The sequence below is a fragment of the Mya arenaria genome, chromosome 15 (genome assembly GCF_026914265.1).
Source record: "Mya arenaria isolate MELC-2E11 chromosome 15, ASM2691426v1".
Taxonomy (NCBI): Eukaryota; Metazoa; Mollusca; class Bivalvia; order Myida; family Myidae; genus Mya; species Mya arenaria.
This window is the reverse complement of record NC_069136.1, coordinates 8,370,822-8,392,989: the sequence shown is the minus strand read 5'-3', so window position 1 is coordinate 8,392,989 and position 22,168 is coordinate 8,370,822. Positions and strand designations below refer to the sequence as shown.

Genomic DNA, 22,168 nt, shown 5'->3' with positions numbered 1-22,168 from the left:
ATTTATCGTATATTTGACCACATCTATGCAGTGCGCATGCGCATCCCCGTGCGTGTCTGTAAAAAACAAGTTTGGTATATCCCCTGCCTCCGAATACGTCATATGTCCACCGACTCGGGTTAAGGTGCCCGTGAGGGTGCAAACTTCCGGAGGTTCAAAGTGTCCGAAGTGTTGTACAGTACTGTTAGGACCAAACGTGACACCCTGCACTACTGGTGACTTTGAACGGATAAACCACTTGTGGTCTATAGTTTATATCTTTTATTAGATTAGCCAGTATTAATTTTTCAGGTCCAGTCAGAATTACCTCTCTGTATTGATTTTATTATATCACTGATAAGATCATTTCCTCTCACAGTTCATTGTTTAACTTGTGATCAAATATTTTACCATTTATTGATTGCTTTATGACATAATGCAATTTTTAATGGAAAAATGACAAAGGATTTCTACCAGTCATTTACTGGTCACATTTGTCTATTTTTTAAGAAATAAAACAACATTTATACTTAATATAATAAAATTATTTGTCAGCCAACAATTAAAAATATGAACATCTACATAATGCTACCATTGTCAGTAGAAGGAGATCTAGCAATGTCAATAATGATGTAAATCTACAAATTATTTAGTATTACAACAACAACAATGATTATTAAACAATTATCTAATAAAGGATAACAATCTAAGTGTAAGCAGTAAATTAATTATTTGTGCTTTATGCAAATTCACTATTTATGACACTATGTGCAGGTTTTTAAAACATTAATTGTAAAATAAGACATCATTGAAGCAAAACACCGAAGTAAATAATTAACGCCACTCGTGAAATATATGTTTTGGTGCTCACTGGGTGATATATTTTACGAACTTACACTGAAACGAACAATTATCCTCTATGTAACAAACCACTATAACACTTGTTTTCCGTGGAGTTTATTATTTTGAGGTACGGCTTAAGTATGTACGGAATGCCGTTAGGGCCATCACTTGTGAATGTGTTGATCTAAAACGCGATACTCAATAGTGCAATGATGAAATTACGAAATAAAAAAAACTACGATATCGAAAACGCGACAATACCATGATAGTAACGCGACGGTACGAAAACGAAAACGCGATAATACGACAGTACGATGATGTATTTTCACCATCGTACTGTCGCGTTTTTACCATCGTCATATCACGTTTTTGTTATCGTAATATTGAACTGTCGCTTTATCGACGTACTGTCGCGTTTTCATCATCGTACTGTCGCATTATCATAATTGTACTGTCGCGTTTTCATCATCGTTCTGTCGCGTTTTCATCATCGCACTGTCGCGTTTTCATCAGTGCTTTGTCGCGTTATCATCAACGTACTGTCGCATTATCATCATCGTACTACCGCTTTATCATAAACGACTGTTGTTTTATCGTCATCGTACTGTCGCGTTTTCATCGTTGCACTATCGCATTATCATCATCGTTCTATCGCCTTATCATCATCGCACTGTCGCGTTGTCATCATCGTACGGTCACGTTGTCATCATCGTACTGTCGCGTTGTCATCATCGTACTGTCTCGTTTTCATTGCCGCTTTGTCCCGTTATCATCATCGTACTGTCGCGTTGTCATCATCGTACTGTCGCGTTTTCATTGCCGCTTTGTCGCGTTATCATCATCGTACTGTCGCGTTTTCATCATCGCACTGTCGCGTTTTCATCAGTGCTTTGTCGCGTTATCATCAACGTACTGTCGCATTATCATCATCGTACAACCGCTTTATCATAAACGACTGTTGTTTTATCGTCATCGTACTGTCGCGTTTTCATCGTTGCACTATCGCATTATCATCATCGTTCTATCGCCTTATCATCATCGCACTGTCGCGTTGTCATCATCGTACGGTCGCGTTGTCATCATCGTACTGTCGCGTTGTCATCATCGTACTGTCGCGTTTTCATTGCCGCTTTGTCGCGTTATCATCATCGTACTGTCGCGTTGTCATCATCGTACTGTCGCGTTTTCATTGCCGCTTTGTCGCGTTATCATCATCGTACTGTCGCGTTATCATCATCTTACTGTCACGTTTTCATCATCGCTTTGTCGCTTTATCATCAACGTGCTGTCGCGTTATCATCGTCGTAATGTCGCGTTTTAATAATCGAACTGTCGCCATATCATCATCGTACTGTCATGTTATCATCATCATATTGTCGCGTTATCATAAACCACTGTCGTGTTATCATCATCGTGCTGTCGCGTTTTCATCATTGCACTATCGCATTATCATCATCTTACCATCGTTTTTTCATCATCTCACTGTCGCGTAATCATCATGGTACTGTCGCGTTATCCTCATGGTACTGTCGCGTTTTCATCATCGCACTGTCGAGTTTTCATCAACTCACTGTCGCGTTATCATCATCGTATTGTCGCGTTTTCATCGTCGTACTGACACGTGTTTATCATCATACTCCCCCCCCCCTTCTGTACATAATCGTACGTACGAGAGTTTAAAAAATCTAAAAATAACCCCTTTCATATGATGCCAAAATAATATGGGGTTAGCATGCACCAACAACTGCCAGAGTGTGAGTGGAATACCTGCAACACTTGTTATATAAATTTTTTACTATATATTGAATTGAAATTGTAAAAAAAAAATATTTAAAAGTAGATCAGAAAAGGTTAAATAACAATTAGATAAAGCCTTGTCTGTCTTTCTGTTGTCTTATTCTATTGCACTAGAGACAGCGCTACTAGAGACAGTGCATTAGAAGTACACACAAAGTGTACAAGTTAAATCTTAATAGTACTATGGTATTTACGGTTTTTACTGTTTTTATTTACTGGTCGTAAGGTCGTAGACACGCCCTGCGAAGCATTCATACGGATGCCATACGATTTTGGTACTAAATTTCGGGCCCCTCAATTCATACAGCAGCATCTATACGATTTTAAAGGTCTAAGGATACCAATGCGAGTCCCTCACTAGCTCCTTGCGTGTAAAAATCGGCAAAACGACGGGTGTGCCACAGGGGCACCGTCTGGCGTCGGTAGAACAACCCTGCGCTTGCATTGAGCGCCTACACTCAGATTCCGGTATATATAAAAGGGAACCCGGTGGATAAGTGGCGTACAATTAGAGTCATTTTATCTTTATAGTTTTAAATAACACAGATGTAATATGTGCAATCATGAAGAGGTTCAATATCCGTGTACAAAATGCTTAAACTGAATAAAGAAGGGCATAACAGATATATTAACAGTATGTTAACTATTTATGTCAACGTTGTCCCGCAATTTGTTTTACTATGTATGCAAGCATTATAATGTTTGCCACATTTTCTATATATTGTGCGAGCCAAGTCATAGTATCCTCGCCGATGTCGTGTATAGTTTGACGAACTCATTCGGAACTCCTCGGCCATTTTAATTGAAAACGACCTCGGATATATGCCGGTACATCAGTTGAAGTAGTTCGTATTTTTTTAATTATATCATTAATTAAATGTAGTTTTTCAGCTTGTATTTATTGATCGAAGTTTAAACTGATTGCCAGTGAATTGTATCATTGCAAACATATTAAGATTCCCAAGATTTAAGTCATTGAGTTTAACTGCTAAAATAAATAACTACGCGAGTATGTAAACCGTCCATATACATCCGTGTTTGTTTTCGATAAAAATGGCCGAGGAGTTCCGAATGTGACGAACTTTATGCGGCACTATAATGCGTATTGTGACACGCGGAACATAGTATAATCGCACAAACATGAAATTATATTTGATTCAAACACTAGTATCATATGACTAGAAGCAAAAAGACAAATTTATATAGGAACACTTAGACATCACCTTCTTCCTGTATAGGAACACTTAGACATCACCTTCTTCCTGTATAGGAACACTTAGACATCACCTTCTTCCTGAATAGGCACACTTAGACATCACCTTCTTCCTGTATAGGAACACTTAGACATCACCTTCTTCCTGTATAGGAACACTTAGACATCACCTTCTTCCTGTATAGGAACACTTAGACATCACCTTCTTCCTGTATAGGAACACTTAGACATCACCTTCTTCCTGTATGTAAATTATTACAAGATATAAAAATATGAACAGTTATGCAGGCGATATGCTTGTTCTATATTCTACAATTAACGCATGTCGTTAAAAGGGTGAACATGCGCATAAGATCCAAGATGTAGACGTGTTATGGTGTATAGTTTTGCATGTATAATATATATACATATGTATAAAAGTGGTTTCACTTTCTGAAACAATGAAAGAAATACACAAAAGCTTAGTTGAATGAAAAAGCATGCATTGCACAAATTTCAGTCTGTCACCTCTACTTTTAAATTCACGACCGGAAGTGCACGTGAGACGCAGACGATTATTACTTTAATTCCAATTACGATTCCGTCGGAATTATGGACCTCATTTGAGAATGTGTTGCGAGACTGTAAATTCTTTTACAAAATATGCTAGCAGGGTTTTCTTGTGTTGTCTGACGTAAATTTAAATCATCCTGTAAACCGTCTGGCGACGTGAACGTCGATTTCATGCTCCGCACAGTTGTTCAAAAGAGTTTAAAATTTGTTTGATGCAAATAAGAAAAAAAAATATAAAAAAATTATAAGTTATAGGAAAGGTTCAAGTATTTTCATTTCACCCCGTTCTGTAAGAAACTGATCATATTGTGTACACATGTCTTTAAGGCACACAATATAGATTTATGCTGAACTTATTTTTATAAAATCTTTAATTTTAATGCGCTATCGTGCTGAAGTCACTTGACGTAAATGATAAAAACAAACTCATGCATATGGTTGAGGTACATATAAAAATATTTTGGCGTATTTTAATTTCTGAAATTTATGGATACGTATGTATTAATAAAAAAACATGTACATGTATATAGGATAATAATTTTACGTGCAAAGAGTTATTTAAACATGATTATGTAATCAAATTAAATCTTTCTTTTTTCATCAACCTGTATTCTGCTTCCTTAATGCATAAATAAATGTAGTGTGTTCAGTGCTGGATTTCTTTTGGTACATCTCGCATGTATTTATAATTTTATATACATCTGGCAACAATGGCCTAAGTAGCAAGTTCAAAATGCACAGTGCCAATATCAACATGGTTATATTGAAAATATTCGTGCATGTTGATCGATTTGGCGGAGATAAATCCAGAAATGTTTTTAGTGCTAGCTTAGTGCTATCTGTACCATTAGAGACTCATCGTTTCTCATTTTAACACATTATTTGAAATATAAGCCATATAGTTTTTGTTTTGTGGAGATATGGAATAGAGATACCCGGTGATATAATATATGAGCGGGGAAACAACACGCGATGAATATTAAAAAGATGCTTTTTTATATGTGGACCCAAACAAAATAAGCATAGCGTTAAGAGTTTATTTTTTAATACATCAAGGCAAAATCCGCATGAGTATGCATTATAGTGATGACAAACATAGATAGATAGATTTGGACTTGTGCTCCTCCCTCAAAACCGAAATGTATTTGTTGCAAAATGTTGGCAATGGTTTTGGGCGTACTGTCTCCTGTATTGAAATTTAAAGTAAACAATTAAGGTGTGTATGTGTGTGTGCGTGCGTGCGTGCGTGCGTGTGTGTGCGCGCGCACTCCCCTAGATCCGCAATTCAACGTAATCAATGTTCAGTTAATAAATATAAGCAAAAAGTAAATGCACTATAATCATAACGACCAACTGATCGTGTAGGTAGTCGTGTTAATTCTACGCGTATGGTCCAGTCATATTGTTACCACTTCATAGAGAAGGAAAAGCATCACGTATGGAACACATGGCCCTGAGGACTTCCCAAAATCATTGTGCTCTAGACTACGCTAAAATATCCAAGTTGGCCGAGATAATAATCCAAAACGGCCGCCATGCACGTTTGCATAATACAATAATTTGATAAATAATCTCCTTAAAAATCTTGTGTTTAATGACCGATTTAATTATTTCCTTTTAAGTATTCACCTGCATAAAAAAGAAAGATAATGGATAAGTTGTTTATTAATCAAATCAAATCAGTTCTCTCCCCTTATTATAAAAATGTCATTTACCAGATGGCATTGCCATGAAGAGAGATAATGCATATATTGCTTAAATGTACATGTAAGCATAAAACTTGCTGTTCATTATTTGAAGAGGTAAGGGAGAGTACATGATTTAACGTCAGAGGGGGCTTACCTTAGGGGCGTAACCTTTAAACCTGCGCCCAACCCTCAGAACCGAAATATATATGGTTTACAAGGTGGCAGGGGGTGGGGTACTCCCCCAAGAAATTTTCAATCCGAAATGGTGCATTTTGGGCGTGTGTTATTCATTTTATCTCCTAAATTGAAATTGAAAGTAAACTTTTTAGTATGGGAGGGGCGCTATTGGTGTCGATGCACATGGTTTGGAGAAAGTATATTGTGAAGTAGGAAGTTGAGCCATAATTGCTTAACGCATATGTACTGATGAAGTCTAAGTAAACTAGCGATTGAAAGACATGTTTATATTTATAAAGCATTTTAAAAATAATTTGGTTGACAATTGTAAATTGAAATAGTTTTAGTTTAAATTTAAGCATTATACCAACATCAAAAGACATCTTTAAGAATTAAGATAAGCACTGCAGTTTTGTTACATACATATACACTTACACAATAAACACGGCTGATGGTTAACTGCTCTTCCGCTGTTAACGGTTAAGTCAAATCAGTAGCAATGATTCGATGCTCAATGACTTTTGTAAGAAAAACAACTTATTTTTCTCGACCCTGGTCAAATGCCTCTTATTGTATGTGATCAACCTCTGTATCTGCAATTGCAACACAAAGTAATTGGAATTGGCCTGGTAGATACGGCGAACACTGCTTTGTTGTTAAGTTTGGGGGTTGTACATAAAAATTGTCTGAAAGCTTTCAGCAATTGGTTTCAGCACGTACATTGGTTGGACACATGCTCTAGAACATGCCAATGTAGCAACAGCACGTACATTGGTTGGACACATGCTCTAGAACAGGCCAATGTAGCAACAGCACGTACATTGGTTGGACACATGCTCTAGAACAGGCCAATGTAGCAACAGCACGTACATTGGTTGGACACATGCTCTAGAACAGGCCAATGTAGCAACAGCACGTACATTGGTTGGACACATGCTCTAGAACAGGCCAATGTAGCAACAGCACATGCTCTAGAACAGGCCAATGTAGCAACAGCACGTACATTGGTTGGACACATGCTCTAGAACAGGCCAATGTAGCAACAGCACGTACATTGGTTGGACACATGCTCTAGAACAGGCCAATGTAGCAACAGCACGTACATTGGTTGGACACATGCTCTAGAACAGGCCAATGTAGCAACAGCACGTACATTGGTTGGACACATGCTCTAGAACAGGCCAATGTAGCAACAGCACATGCTCTAGAACAGGCCAATGTAGCAACAGCACGTACATTGGTTGGACACATGCTCTAGAGACTAGAACAGGCCAATGTAGCAACAGCAGGTACTGATGATTTCTTTTTACATCCTTTTGTGTTGGCAAAACTGTATATGCACATCAGGTAACAGGACGTGCTGTGTGCTGTCTTCTGTATCGGGTATTTCTTGCCAAAGATAAACCAGAGTTTCGTTAAAGCAAAAGTCAAATTTGGCGATCTCAAAAACAAAGTATTTCTCTTTTTTCTGTTTGGTCGATCAGGCTGAGGTTTGAAATTACTGTTATTATGATCATGAAAGAATTGCTTGACGGCGTTTTCGCATGGAACAAGGAAGCTTTTGCGTATATTAACAAAAACTGTAATCGCAAGTTACTTCATTTCGGAAATGACGCCGTTCAGTTTTTGTCCCGCGCTGATGTTTGTTTTGGACAGCAGAGTATGCTTAACTTTAAAACAGTAAAAAATATCAAATTGATATTTCACTGTTTGAAACATTGAAATGCCGTTTTTTTATTTTACTGATAAATCTCTTTAAACTATAGGGAAGCATATAATAAATAAGGTAATACTACAGAGAAAGCCTAAGCATGTTTAAAGCTTTCTATGTTTTTTTCTTTATACAATGTATATTTAATGCACTTGAGATAAGAACACACACTTAAATTAGGATGAAAAGGGGAATCTCTTTGCCATTATATTCATTTTATCTTGAAATTGCACAATCCGTATTGTTCATAAGTTATATGGTTACAAAAGAGTTCTATAGGTAGGTTATGCATGCATTTTGTTCAATTCAAAGATGCCAAATATTATGGCGTTTTTGCAGTAACACAAGAGTGGTTACTATATGGCACTGTGCATTGAACATTTTTATACCGTGAAACTTGTCTTTAAAAAAACAAGTGGTTCCATTTTTCTTTGTCTGTATTGCTTATTATACAAAACAGTAAATGGAACAAATGGCATCGTCTGTTGTTTCACTGTATGTGCAAGCTAGCAGGTTCTTTTTCATATTTCACTCCCATTGATATAGCTAATAGTACTTTAATGTTGCTTACAGATCTGTTTGTTGAATGTTACATGCACGGTAAGTCGATTCTGGCTGAGGTAAATCCGGAAATCCTAAATAGTTTCTTTGCTATCTGTACCAATATAGACAAAAAGATTCCATTCGGTTATTTTTTATTATTATTTTAACACAGAGTGTTAACATTTAAGCCAGATATGTTTGTTTTGGTCTGTTGTGATCGACAAGAGCTTACAAATGAAACTACATGTATAAATAAGGTGGAAAAAACTGTGAATTAGCGGGAAAACATACAGTGTGATCGCAAATAACAAAAGCATAGAGTTTCGATAAACATTTTTTTCGAAGACTATAACATTATTTCGGATGCTCAATTCGGATTTCTAAAAGGGCGCTCTATAACTGATGCCGTATTTATACTTTATTTCCGGATATAAAATTATTTGTATGAAATTAACATAATAAAATTATTTCATTTTTGTAGACTTGTTGGAATGTTTTTATACTATTTATAGATATTTATAATTACAAAAGATGTATACATGTACAAGGAAAAATACTTTGAATTGTGCGTTATATGTATCAAAGATCGAATCGTTTGTTTAACCTATGGCATTATTGTAGGCAAATCGCCTGATGAAATTCAACGCAATCTGGATAATGTATTACTGCAATACTTGCTAATAAGACGTTTTGAATAAAAGCGGATGGAACCTTAATATATCCGTCTCTGGCACCTTTATATATCTAAACATATCATTCTCCGACACCTTAATATATCCAAACATATTCGTCTCCGACACTTTAATATATCCAATCATATTCGTCTCCGACACAATAATATTTCCAAACATATCCGGATTAGCTTCTTGTCGGCGTCGTAACTGTTCGCCTGCAATTTTCCAATAAAACACCAGCAAATCGGATTATGAAACTGTATAAACAATAGGAGATATGTTTTCGCAGCATAAAAGTGAGTTGGACGTTGTCAGAAAAATCGTCGTATTTTGACAGCAGCATGATAATACAGGTTTGAGTATAATCGAGCTGTTTTGAAAACAAAATATGAAATTTTGAACATAGTTTTGCCATCATGCTCTTAAGTAAATATAATCGATCAGAATAGCCATCAGTGTGAGTAAAAAATATTTTATCGTTACCAGTGCTGGACTTCAACTGAAAGTAGTCTTGTTAATTTCATCTAAAATGAGCATAGGTATAAACATATGCTGATGTTCAGTTTCGGTCAGCACGGTGAACCACCATATCAACCTCACTAGAAATGCACCAATTGTATAATTTATTTGAGATATGATATAATGCAGGAGCGGGGTCGAAATTTAAATATATTAAAATGTTAGCAGGGGTGTATGGGGTTTTCCCCCAAGAAAATATTAGCAATTTCTAGTCCGAAATGGCGCATTTATAGCGTATCTTATAAAACAAATCTTCAATTTTAAGATAAATAGTAAACTTGGACGATTTTAGTGGAGAGGGGGCGCTTTTACGCTGCATAATTAACACATTTGAAAAATAAAAATACAATAAATAATTCAGTATGAATCTGAACTGTCTTTATGTAACATTTGACAATAACTGGGGATAACTGTCTTGGTGCAATTAAATAATACGCTTGTTTTTAGGCTTGCAATGAATTTTGATAAGTATGTTATAATGTATAACATTTTTTTATAATCATTTTGAATACGTCATATAGAAATGATTATCAGGTAACCTGTTCTTGTCATTTTGTTCACTTTTGAATTATTAATAATATAAACATAAATGTACTTCTATTCATTCATGGAAAATATATTTACCTCTTAATCATAGCAGTATTAAGAGAGAAAGTGTTCATAACTTGTTCACAATTCTGTTCAGCCATTTATTGACTAAGTGAGTTAAATAAAGTACAAATCAATACCGTAGAAAGGACATAAACAATCCCGGGCACACTGCCATCTGTTGAAAGGAAGGAATGTCCGCACAGGGAATATACTCCATTGATTTATATATATTGTTATTCTGTTATTTGCATCTGTTGATACCGGCCTAGTATCCACCATTGGTACTACCGTGGCATTACATTTAAAGTATTTAAAGTATAAAAGTGTTTAACTGCACAGTCTCGTTCAGCTCTCTTAAGAATGTATCGTAGTCAGTTTTTGTCGTGAAAAGTTTTTGGAGTTTATTTATCATGGTTATTTTGTGAGCACGCAGGAAACACAAACACCTATCAAAAATAGAGCAAAGGTCTTTCGTTTATGGCGAGATCAAGGATTTTATTGTATGTTAACATCATGAACTTGAATGAGCTGCAATAAAACTAATTGAGTTGGATATATTTCCTAATGCTTTGTTGATATGAAAAGGGGGTATTGATTTCGTTGATTATAAAGTGGTTCAGAGTGCGTGGTATTATGAGGTGTTAAATGTAGTAATACATGTACTTTCATATTGCAGCGTAAGTTTAATTACTCTGATTTTGGTTTCAGAAAACATGGGATTTTCGCAACAAATTCCATGGCGGAAGGTGAAGCTGATTTGTTTGGTGAGTGTCCTCGTGATAGTCATGCACATTCTCTGGACTTTTACAGCGACTTCTTTAAGTGAGGACCCTGCGATGGAAGTGAGAAGAGGGCGCCCCGACAGCTATGAAGTGAATATGCATGGACATATATTTCCGAGTATTGAAAAAACAAAAGTAGTCCAACAATATTGTAAGAAAGTAGATCCGATTCGGGGGGTGATTTCAACGTACGATTTACCAGAAGAGACAGACTATAGCTTAAATACGAATGGAAAATATCCGATTCCGCAAGAACTTTATGAAGCAGATAAAAATGGAACTGTTGATGACCAGATAGAAGTGATTCTCGTGCCCTTCTCGCACGCTGATCCGGGTTATGGGATGACGTTCGAAGGATATTATACACAGCGATTTGTTCGTGAGTTGGCCATATGACTGACATCAGTTTAAATCATTTTAGAAACATTGACTTCAGAAAATAATGCATAATGAGTCTGATGGCGCCCTGTTAACCTACTTAAGAATGGTACAGTCAAACAATTAGTAGGGAAAGAAAATTGGCTTACACTAAATATAAATGGCATATAATTGCAAAAAAATATAACAAGTTTGATTTGAGTGTTTTATTTCAATAACAGAAAATGGTCCTTTTAATTATACCAATGATACATAAATATTCTTACCATTTTGATAGACGTGTTCAGCAATATGGTGGACTATCTGACGTCACACGGGAACATGACGTTTCAATGGGCGGAGACGGTCTACCTCGAGCGCTGGTTCCGGGAAATAAACGATGAAATGAAAAAGAAGGTGAGATTGTAGTTGTCGGTTTAAGTGGAAGAGAAGGTGGGATTGTAGTGGTCGGTTTAAGTGGAAAATTAGGTGGAATTGTAGTCGTCGGTTTAAGTGGAAGAGAAGGTGGGATTGTAGTTGTCGGTTTAAGTGGAAGAGAAGGTGGGATTGTAGTTGTCGGTTTAAGTGGAAGAGAAGGTGGGATTGTAGTTGTCGGTTTAAGTGGAAGAGAAGGTGGGATTGTAGTCGTCGGTTTAAGTGAAAGATAAGGTGGGATTGTAGCTGTCGGTTAAGTGGAAGAGAAGGTGAGATTGTAGTTGTCGGTTTAAGTGAAAGAGAAGGTGGGATTGTAGTCGTCGGTTAAGTGAAAGAGGAAGTAAGCTTGTAGTTGTCGGTTAAGTGAAAGAGAAGGTGGAATTGTAGCTGTCGGTTAAGTGAAAGAGAAGGTGAGATTGTAGTTGTCGGTTTAAGTGAAAGAGAAGGTGAGATTGTAGTTGTCGGTTTAAGTGAAAGAGAAGGTGGGATTATAGTTGTCGGTTTAAGTGGAAGAGAAGGTGGGATTGTAGTCGTCGGTTAAGTGAAAGAGGAAGTAAGCTTGTAGTTGTCGGTTAAGTGAAAGAGAAGGTGGAATTGTAGTCGTCGGTTTAAGTGAAAGAGAAGGTGGGGTTGTAGTTGTCGGTTTAAGTGGAAGAGAAGGTGGAATTGTAGTCGTCTGTTTAAGTGAAAGAGAAGGTGGGATTGTAGTTGTCTGTTTAAGTGAAAGAGAAGGTGGGATTGTAGTCGTCGGTTTAAGTGGAAGAGAAAGTGGGATTGAAGTCGTTGGTTTAAGTGGAAGAGAAGGTGGGAGTGTAGTCGTCGGTTAAGTGAAAGAGAAGGTGCAATTGTTGATGTCGGTTAAGTGAAACAGAAGGTGGAATTGTAGCTGTCGGTTAAGTGAAAAAGAAGGTGAGCTTGTAGTTGTCGGTTAAGTGAAAGATAAGGTGGGATTGTAGTTGTCGGTTTAAGTGGAAGAGAAGGTGTGATTGTAGTCGTCGGTTATAGTGAAAGAGAAGGTGGGATTGTAGTCGTCGGTTTAAGTGAAAGAGGAAATGAGCTTGTAGTTGTCGGTTAAGTGAAAGAGAAGGTGGAATTGTAGTCGTCGGTTATAGTGAAAGAGAAGGTGGGATTGTAGTTGTCGGTTTAAGTGGAAGAGAAGGTGGGATTGTAGTTGTCGGTTTAAGTGGAAGAGAAATTGGGATTGTAGTCGTCGGTTAAGTGAAAGAGAAGGTGGGATTGTAGTTGTCGGTTTAAGTGGAAGAGAAGGTGGAATTGTAGTCGTCGTTTTAAGTGAAAGAGAAGGTGGGATTGTAGTCGTCGGTTTAAGTGAAAGAGAAATTGGGATTATAGTCGTCGGTTAAGTGAAAGAGAAGGTGGGATTGTAGTTGTCGGTTTAAGTGGAAGAGAAGGTGGGATTGTAGTTGTCGGTTTAAGTGGAAGAGAAATTGGGATTGTAGTCGTCGGTTAAGTGAAAGAGAGGGAGGGATTGTAGTCGTCGGTTTAAGTGGAAGAGAAGGTGGGATTGTAGTTGTCGGTTTAAGTGTAAGAGAAATTGGGATTGTAGTCGTCGGTTAAGAGAAAGAGAAGGTGGGATTGTAGCTGTCGGTTAAGTGAAAGAGAAGGTGGAATTGTAGTCGTCGGTTAAGTGAAAGAGAATGTGGAATTGTAGCTGTCGGTTAAGTGAAAGAGAAGGTGGAATTGTAGCTGTCGGTTAAGTGAAAGAGAAGGTGGAATTGTAGTCGTCGGTTAAGTGAAAGAGAATGTGGAATTGTAGCTGTCGGTTAAGTGAAAGAGAAGGTGGAATTGTAGCTGTCGGTTAAGTGAAAGAGAAGGTGAGATTGTAGTTGTCGGTTAAGTGAAAGAGAAGGTGGAATTGTAGTCGTCGGTTTAAGTGAAAGAGAAGGTGGGGTTGTAGTTGTCGGTTTAAGTGGAAGAGAAGGTGGAATTGTAGTCGTCTGTTTAAGTGAAAGAGAAGGTGGGATTGTAGTTGTCTGTTTAAGTGAAAGAGAAGGTGGGATTGTAGTCGTCGGTTTAAGTGGAAGAGAAAGTGGGATTGAAGTCGTTGGTTTAAGTGGAAGAGAAGGTGGGAGTGTAGTCGTCGGTTAAGTGAAAGAGAAGGTGCAATTGTTGATGTCGGTTAAGTGAAACAGAAGGTGGAATTGTAGCTGTCGGTTAAGTGAAAAAGAAGGTGAGCTTGTAGTTGTCGGTTAAGTGAAAGATAAGGTGGGATTGTAGTTGTCGGTTTAAGTGGAAGAGAAGGTGTGATTGTAGTCGTCGGTTTAAGTGAAAGAGAAGGTGGGATTGTAGTCGTCGGTTTAAGTGAAAGAGGAAATGAGCTTGTAGTTGTCGGTTAAGTGAAAGAGAAGGTGGAATTGTAGTCGTCGGTTATAGTGAAAGAGAAGGTGGGATTGTAGTTGTCGGTTTAAGTGGAAGAGAAGGTGGGATTGTAGTTGTCGGTTTAAGTGGAAGAGAAATTGGGATTGTAGTCGTCGGTTAAGTGAAAGAGAAGGTGGGATTGTAGTTGTCGGTTTAAGTGGAAGAGAAGGTGGAATTGTAGTCGTCGTTTTAAGTGAAAGAGAAGGTGGGATTGTAGTCGTCGGTTTAAGTGAAAGAGAAATTGGGATTATAGTCGTCGGTTAAGTGAAAGAGAAGGTGGGATTGTAGTTGTCGGTTTAAGTGGAAGAGAAGGTGGGATTGTAGTTGTCGGTTTAAGTGGAAGAGAAATTGGGATTGTAGTCGTCGGTTAAGTGAAAGAGAGGGAGGGATTGTAGTCGTCGGTTTAAGTGGAAGAGAAGGTGGGATTGTAGTTGTCGGTTTAAGTGTAAGAGAAATTGGGATTGTAGTCGTCGGTTAAGAGAAAGAGAAGGTGGGATTGTAGCTGTCGGTTAAGTGAAAGAGAAGGTGGAATTGTAGTCGTCGGTTAAGTGAAAGAGAATGTGGAATTGTAGCTGTCGGTTAAGTGAAAGAGAAGGTGGAATTGTAGCTGTCGGTTAAGTGAAAGAGAAGGCGGGATTGTAGCTGTCGGTTAAGTGAAAGAGAAGGTGGAATTTTACTTGTCGGTTAATTTAAATAGAAGGTGGAATTGGTGTTGTCGGTTAAGTGAAAGAGAAGGTGGAATTGTAGTTGTCGGTTAAGTGTAAGAGAAAGTGGGATTGTAGTCGTCGGTTTAAGTGGAAGAGAAGGTGGGATTGTAGTCGTTGGTTTAAGTGGAAGAGAAGGTGGGATTGTAGTCGTCGGTTAAGTGAAAGAGAAGGTGGAATTGTAGATATCGGTTAAGTGAAAGAGAAGGTCGAATTGTAGCTTTCGGTTAAGGGAAAAAGAAGGTGAGCTTGTAGTTGTCGGTTTAAGTGGAACAGATGGTGGTATTGTAGTCGTCGGTTAAGTGAAGGAGAAGTTGGAATTGTAGCTGTCGGTTAAGTGAAAGAGAAGGTGGAATTGTAGCTGTCGGTTAAGTGAAAGAGAAGGTGGAATTGTAGCTGTCGGTTAAGTGAAAGAGAAGGTGGAATTGTAGTTGTCGGTTAAGTAAAAGAGAAGGTGGAATTGGTGTTGTCGGTTAAGTGAAAGAGAAGGTGGAATTGTAGTCGTCGGTTTAAGTGAAAGAGAAGGTGGGATTGTAGCTGTCGGTTTAAGTGGAAGAGAAATTGGGATTGTAGTCGTCGGTTAAGTGAAAGAGAGGGAGGCATTGTAGTCGTCGGTTTAAGTGGAAGAGAAGGTGGGATTGTAGTTGTCGGTTTAAGTGTAAGAGAAATTGGGATTGTAGTCGTCGGTTAAGTGAAAGAGAAGGTGGGATTGTAGTTGTCGGTTTAAGTGAAAGAGAAGGTGGAATTGTAGTCGTCGGTTAAGAGAAAGAGAAGGTGGGATTGTAGCTGTCGGTTAAGTGAAAGAGAAGGTGGAATTGTAGTCGTCGGTTAAGTGAAAAAGAATGTGGAATTGTAGCTGTCGGTTAAGTGAAAGAGAAGGTGGAATTGTAGCTGTCGGTTAAGTGAAAGAGAAGGCGGGATTGTAGCTGTCGGTTAAGTGAAAGAGATGGTGATATTTTACTTGTCGGTTAATTTAAATAGAAGGTGGAATTGGTGTTGTCGGTTAAGTGAAAGAGAAGGTGGAATTGTAGTTGTCGGTTAAGTGTAAGAGAAAGTGGGATTGTAGTCGTCGGTTTAAGTGGAAGAGAAGGTGGGATTGTAGTCGTTGGTTTAAGTGGAAGAGAAGGTGGGATTGTAGTCGTCGGTTAAGTAAAAGAGAAGGTGGAATTGTAGATATCGGTTAAGTGAAAGAGAAGGTCAAATTGTAGTTGTCGGTTAAGTAAAAGAGAAGGTGGAATTGGTGTTGTCGGTTAAGTGAAAGAGAAGGTGGAATTGTAGTTGTCGGTTAAGTGAAAGAGAAGGTGGAATTATAGTTGTCGGTTTAAGTGAAAAAGAAGGTGGGATTGTAGCTGTCGGTTAAGTGAAAGAGAAGTTGAGATTGTAGTTGTCGGTTTAAGTGAAAGAGAAGGTGGGATTATTGTCGTCGGTTAAGTGAAAGAGAAGGTGCAATTGTAGATGTCGGTTAAGTGAAAGAGAAGGTGGAATTGTAGCTGTCGGTTAAGTGAAAAAGAAGGTGAGCTTTTAGTTGTCGGTTTAAGTGGAAGAGAGGTTGGTATTGAAGTCGTCGGTTAAGTGAAAGAGAAGGTGGAATTGTAGCTGTCGGTTAAGTGAAAGAGAAGGTGGAATTGTAGCTGTCGGTTAAGTGAAAGAGAAGGTGGAATTGTAGTCGTCGGTTAAGTGAAAGAGAAGGTGGAATTGTAGTTGTCGGTTAAGTAAAAGAGAAGGTGGAATTGGTGTTGTCGGTTAAGTGAAAGAGAAGGTGGAATTGTAGTCGTCGGTTAAGTAAAAGAGAAGGTGGAATTGTAGTTTTCGTTTAAGTGAAAGAGAAGGTGGAATTGTAGTCGTCGGTTTAAGTGAAAGAGAAGGTTGGATTGTAGTTGTCGGTTAAGTAAAAGCGAAGGTGGAAATGTAGTTGTCGGTCAAGTGAAGAAGATGGAATTGTTGTTGCGAAATCAATTTTAAATGTGTGTATCTCATTTTTATGACCACATCATTCACCAATAATTTATTTTGGTTAATTATGAGTTCTTTTGTCCATGCAAAAGGGATATACTTTCATCGTCAATTACTATACAATGCTGTGTGTTCATTAATTTAGGTGCGGGAACTTATCAGACGCGGTCAGTTGGAAATAGTTCTCGGAGGATGGGTCATGCCGGACGAAGCATCAACACATTACCAACCCGTGGTGGACCAATTAATTGAAGGTCATCAGTGGTTACAAGAAAATCTTGGTGTCACACCCACAAACGCCTGGATAAATGATCCGTTCGGCTATTCGTCCACTATGCCGTACCTTTGGAAGAAAAGTGGCATTGACAATATGGTGATTTTGCGCATACACCAGGCTATCAAATCAACGATTATACGTAAGCGCGGGATGGATTTCATGTGGCGACCATATTGGAACAGCAATAATAACAACGATATTCTCACCAATTTAATGCCATATTTCGGCTACTGGCCTGGCGACGTGTGCGGACCAGACCCATCAATTTGTAGCCAGTTCAACTTCCTTCATTTACCGAGCACAGAAGCTAAACCAGTTACTGATCAAAATGTCCATGAACTGTCGGAGAAACTGTACAAGACATATAGGTTTACCTCCAGGATCTATCAGTATAAAACGCTGGTAATGTTCCTGGGCGAGGATGCATCTTACGACAATAGGAATGCTTTCAAAGACGTACATGAGAATTTCGGTAAATTAATAAACTACATTAATGGAAAACCAGAGTGGAAAATGAACGTTCGATTTGGAACAATTAGGGACTATTTTGAAAAAGTAAGAAGAAACGAAAAGGAAATGAAAACAGTAAGATCTGAAAATCAATTTCCAGTAATCAGCGGAGACTTTTTCCCCTATTCTGACTACGAGCATGATGTTTGGACAGGATACTTTACCACAAGGATATGGATGAAACGTTTTACCCGCGAAATCGAACCTGTCATTCGAGCAGCCGACGTTTACAGCGTGATAATGTATTACCGCTGTATCGTCGGTAATAAGTGTGGTACTAACGTCAATGGTACGTTTAATGATGTGATGAAGTTACTGAGGGAAGCTAGGAGGGAAGTTGGAATGTTTCAGCACCACGATGGTATCACGGGGACCTCTCTTCCGTTTGTTGTTAATGATTATGAAGAACGTTTACAGCGTGCATTTAGATCAGCGCGGTCGGCATTGGCAACAACAGTAAGCACCCTTTTGTCAGGAGGAAGAGTGACGTCATCACAGGCCCTCATGAACGTACTCGAGAAACAAAATGCCAAAACAATTTTAGGTTTAAGAGAACTTAAACTTAAGCCCGACGGAATGAAACTTGTAGTCGCAAACTCTGTTGTACGAAATTCTGAAGATGTAGTAAATTTCCTCTTAACAAGAGATGACATCGTGATTTTAGATGCATTTGACAGAAATGTTAATTTCCAAGTGTCTGAACCCCCTGGGGGTGTACACAGGGCACTGAAAATGATTTCATTTAAAACTGCTCTGTCGCCATATGAACTTAAAACATTTACAGTCAAGCTTTCATCAGATAAAGGTCAAAAACCTGCCAGAACTAACACGTTACAGGGAGAACTTAATTCGGACGAACCCAAGGTTATGACAATTGCAAACAAGTACATTGAAGTAAAGGTAAACGCACTCACGGGCAACTTAGTAAGCATAAAGAATAATAATGGGAAAACCACAACTTTGAGGTCAAGCTTCATGAAATATAAACCCGACAAAAGCGGTGCGTACCTTTTTGGACCTTTTGGGCAAGCCGAGCCGATCTCTCCAATTGTTGACGGAAAGCCAACCATTCAAGTTGTCCGTGGAGAAATGTTCTCCGAGATAAGAGTTTCACATAAGTCAGGATTTGAACAACGGTTCACTGTTTACAATGTGGATGATATAAAGGGCACGGGGTTGTATATCACAAATGAAATTACCATGAGAATAGAACCTTCCTTAAAAAATGCTGAGCTCATTATGCGTTTCGAGACGGATATTGAAAATGGAAATATATTGTATACCGACCAAAATGGGTTTCAGTTGATGGGAAGAAAAACTTATTCAAATATGACAATTGAGATGAACTATTACCCTATTTCTACCATGGCGGTAATAGAAGACAGTGCTAGACGACTCACCGTACATGCTGGCCAGTCTCACGGGGTGGCGTCGCTAAGAGAAGGTTGGCTGGAGGTAATGCTGGACAGGAATGTTCAGAGGGATGATAAGAAGGGTCTTGGACAGGGAGTCAACGAGATGGAGCTCGTTCTCACCGAATTCGTCATACAGGTAGAGCATAAATCATCGCTGGAACCAGTTACAGAGCGGCGATACACGTATCCATCAATAAACAGTCTTATATTAAACGAGAAGTTACAAAATAAAGTACATGCCTTTTCAATTGAACATAGCGCTGGTGATTTCCATACTGGCCTGCAAACTTTCTCTGACATTTTATCTTGCAATGACTTTATTGTTGGTTTGCGAATGTTATTGAAAGAAGATCTTTCACCAAGAGGAATAAGTCTAGTTTTACATCGGAAGTCATCAAGCTGTTTATTTCCGAAGGAAAGGGTTATGTGTTCAACAGACAATGTATCACTTCATGTGGATACGTTCTTAAGTGCCTTAAACATAAGTAAAACATTAACTAGATCTGTAGCTGAAACTTCTTTGTCTCATTTACATACATTAAAGACCTTGGACTTCGGGTCAGATATCCGGCCACAGCAAGGTGAGCTAAGAAGTTTCGTCATTACACCTGCAAACGCCAAGTCAACGAAACTTGAAAACAAAATTCTTCAAGAATCTTAGGTTAATTGGCACCTTGGGTTTCATTTCTATGTATGTTTGTGCCATATTGCTATCTGTTCGTTGCATTGTGTAGTTAGCTCATTTAAAAACATATCCGAGATCTGTTATTCTCAAAAGTGTAATTAAATTATTTTTTGTACATACGAGATATATATGCATTTTCAGATGCACAAACCGTTTTACTGTTCAGCTCTTATTAATTTTCGTTTACTGGTAATCAATGTGTTTCGGAACTTCTTGAATGAATTGGTTACATATTCATTTCAGAACTTTGATAAATTTAACAGAGAGGTAAACAATTGGCCCAATGAATCAATATTTATACCATGTGTTTCAATAAAGGCAGGTATTGGCTGATAGTGCTGTCAGAAAGTGTCAATAAACCGTACTGGTACAATTACAAAAGACCATGTATATCAATGGATGGTTTTAGAAACCGCTCAAAGACACCGTATCTTCGAAAATTGTGCTGTGTGATGACGAGTCTAGTTGTTTTTGAGCAGCTTTAAAGGTTTATGAAACTGTGTATGTTGTACCATAATATGACAACATTATCAGAAATAACGCAGATAACGAACGGCAACATTTTATACATTTTTGAGAATAGTTTGACTAGTTATGTCTGTTAGTTTTGCCCTACGTGTTCAACGTGATGCGAAAGTCTGCAACTCGCCATACCCAATTTGTAGGTCATGGGCCAGTGACACCACGGACCTATAAACCATGGATTGGCAACTCTCTTCTGTGTTAATGCGATTAGCTCAAACTCACGCGTGCAGCGCGATTTCATTCCGAGATCTTACCGTGTGGTCGTTTTCGAGACGTCCGACATCGGCCGATTATAATTATACATGTAGGAAAACGTTAATTAAAACTAAATATAAATTTAATCAGGAACATATTAGGTCCTGATTAATACTTCGATGATTAGAGAAAATGCAATAACGACAAACTACAAACATAATACATCGCGGTGTTAAAAATAATTATCAGCAGAGCTGGCGGATATACCCAAAGATCGCCGTTAATCACCGATCGAAGATTCGGTGGAATTTTCCGCTATTTGTTCGTTGGTCGAAATTCTACAAATTCTACAAAGAAACTAGTAGGACCAGGATACCAAACTGAAATATGATCGTGTTGAGTAGGTCAAGGTTAACCGACAAATAGCATAAATAAGAAAGGTACACAACAAACAATGTCTTTGTTTATCATGTTCAATGGCGAAGGAACAGCCCCGACAACCACAACACATGGATTTTTTACCAATAACCCTGCAGCTTAAACTTTGGACCTGAAGACAAAGGTTGTGCATGGGACACACTGATTTCTGGTGATTTATGCTTGAGCCAAACTTAAAAATCCCCTGATGCCAAGGATCGCCCAGCCAACATCGACTTGACAGATGCAGCAATAACACCGAACAGCCAATGGGACAACTAAGTCGAGCTCACTGCAAGCTGTCTTGACAAAACGGTAAACACAACTATAGCTTACCCACTGCTCGCCCGCCATGGGTGACCATAAGATCCGTTTTTCTTCCAACAGGCAAATAAAACAAAAAAAGAAACGCCGCAATGCGACGAAACCAGGTTTTCAATGATTGACAGAACTTTAGCCTGTGTTGTGAGAATTATAATTAAGTTGAATTGTTGTGTGTTTGTGTGTGTATATAACCCTATAAGAACATGCCAAATTGGTTGGAGGATATACACAGAAGACAGGAAGCATGCATAAGAGTGGAAATGAATATTAAAGGGAAATGTTAATCAATTAATAAAGATGATTATGTTATTTTGTCATGGCACATATAGATATTGTTATCATCGGTGATTTTAGTAGATCATCCTGAAAAGAATTCATTGAACCCACTCAAGTTATTCAGTTTCAACCATTCTTCTATTTTTAGTAACAGTGACCTTAACCCTACGGACCCCAAATGCAATCCAATGAAAGGTCTCCATAAACTCTTCCTTTATAACAAGTTTGGTCAAGATATGTGAACCCTGACTAAATTATTCAGTTTCAACTGTTTTTCTCTTTTTGGTAACATTGACCTTGACCCTAGGGACCCCAAGAGCAATCCCATGAAAGGTATCCATAAACTCTTCTTTTATACTAAGTTGGGTCAAGATATGTCAACCCTAATTAAAGTTATTCAGTTTCAACCGTTTTTCTATTTTTAGTAACAGTGACCTTGACCTTGACTCTAGGGACCCTAAACGCAATCCAATGAAAGGTATCCATAAACTCTTCCTAAAGACCAAGTTTGGTTAAGATAGTCAACCCTTACTGAAATTATTCAGTTTCATAGATGAGTTTGATGCCGCCCTTACCAAGCTTGGTCAAGATATGTGAACCCTGACTAAAGTTATTCAGTTTCAACAATTCTTTAGTAACAGTGACCTTGA

The 22,168-nt window shown here is 38.2% G+C and overlaps 1 protein-coding gene across 2 annotated transcripts in view; it reads left to right on the top strand.

Annotated features, from left to right (window-relative positions):
- LOC128220757 (alpha-mannosidase 2x-like) overlaps window positions 1-20,114 on the top strand; it is a 29,227-nt gene extending 9,113 nt beyond the window's left edge. For both annotated transcript variants that reach the window (XM_052929262.1, XM_052929263.1), the window contains exons 2-4: window positions 10,996-11,448; window positions 11,725-11,843; window positions 17,040-20,114. In XM_052929262.1, the coding sequence (XP_052785222.1) occupies window positions 10,996-11,448; window positions 11,725-11,843; window positions 17,040-19,757 (3,290 nt within the window). In that variant the 3' untranslated portion in view covers window positions 19,758-20,114. The remainder of the gene's footprint in view (window positions 1-10,995; window positions 11,449-11,724; window positions 11,844-17,039) is intronic.
- Window positions 20,115-22,168: the final 2,054 nt, after the last annotated feature.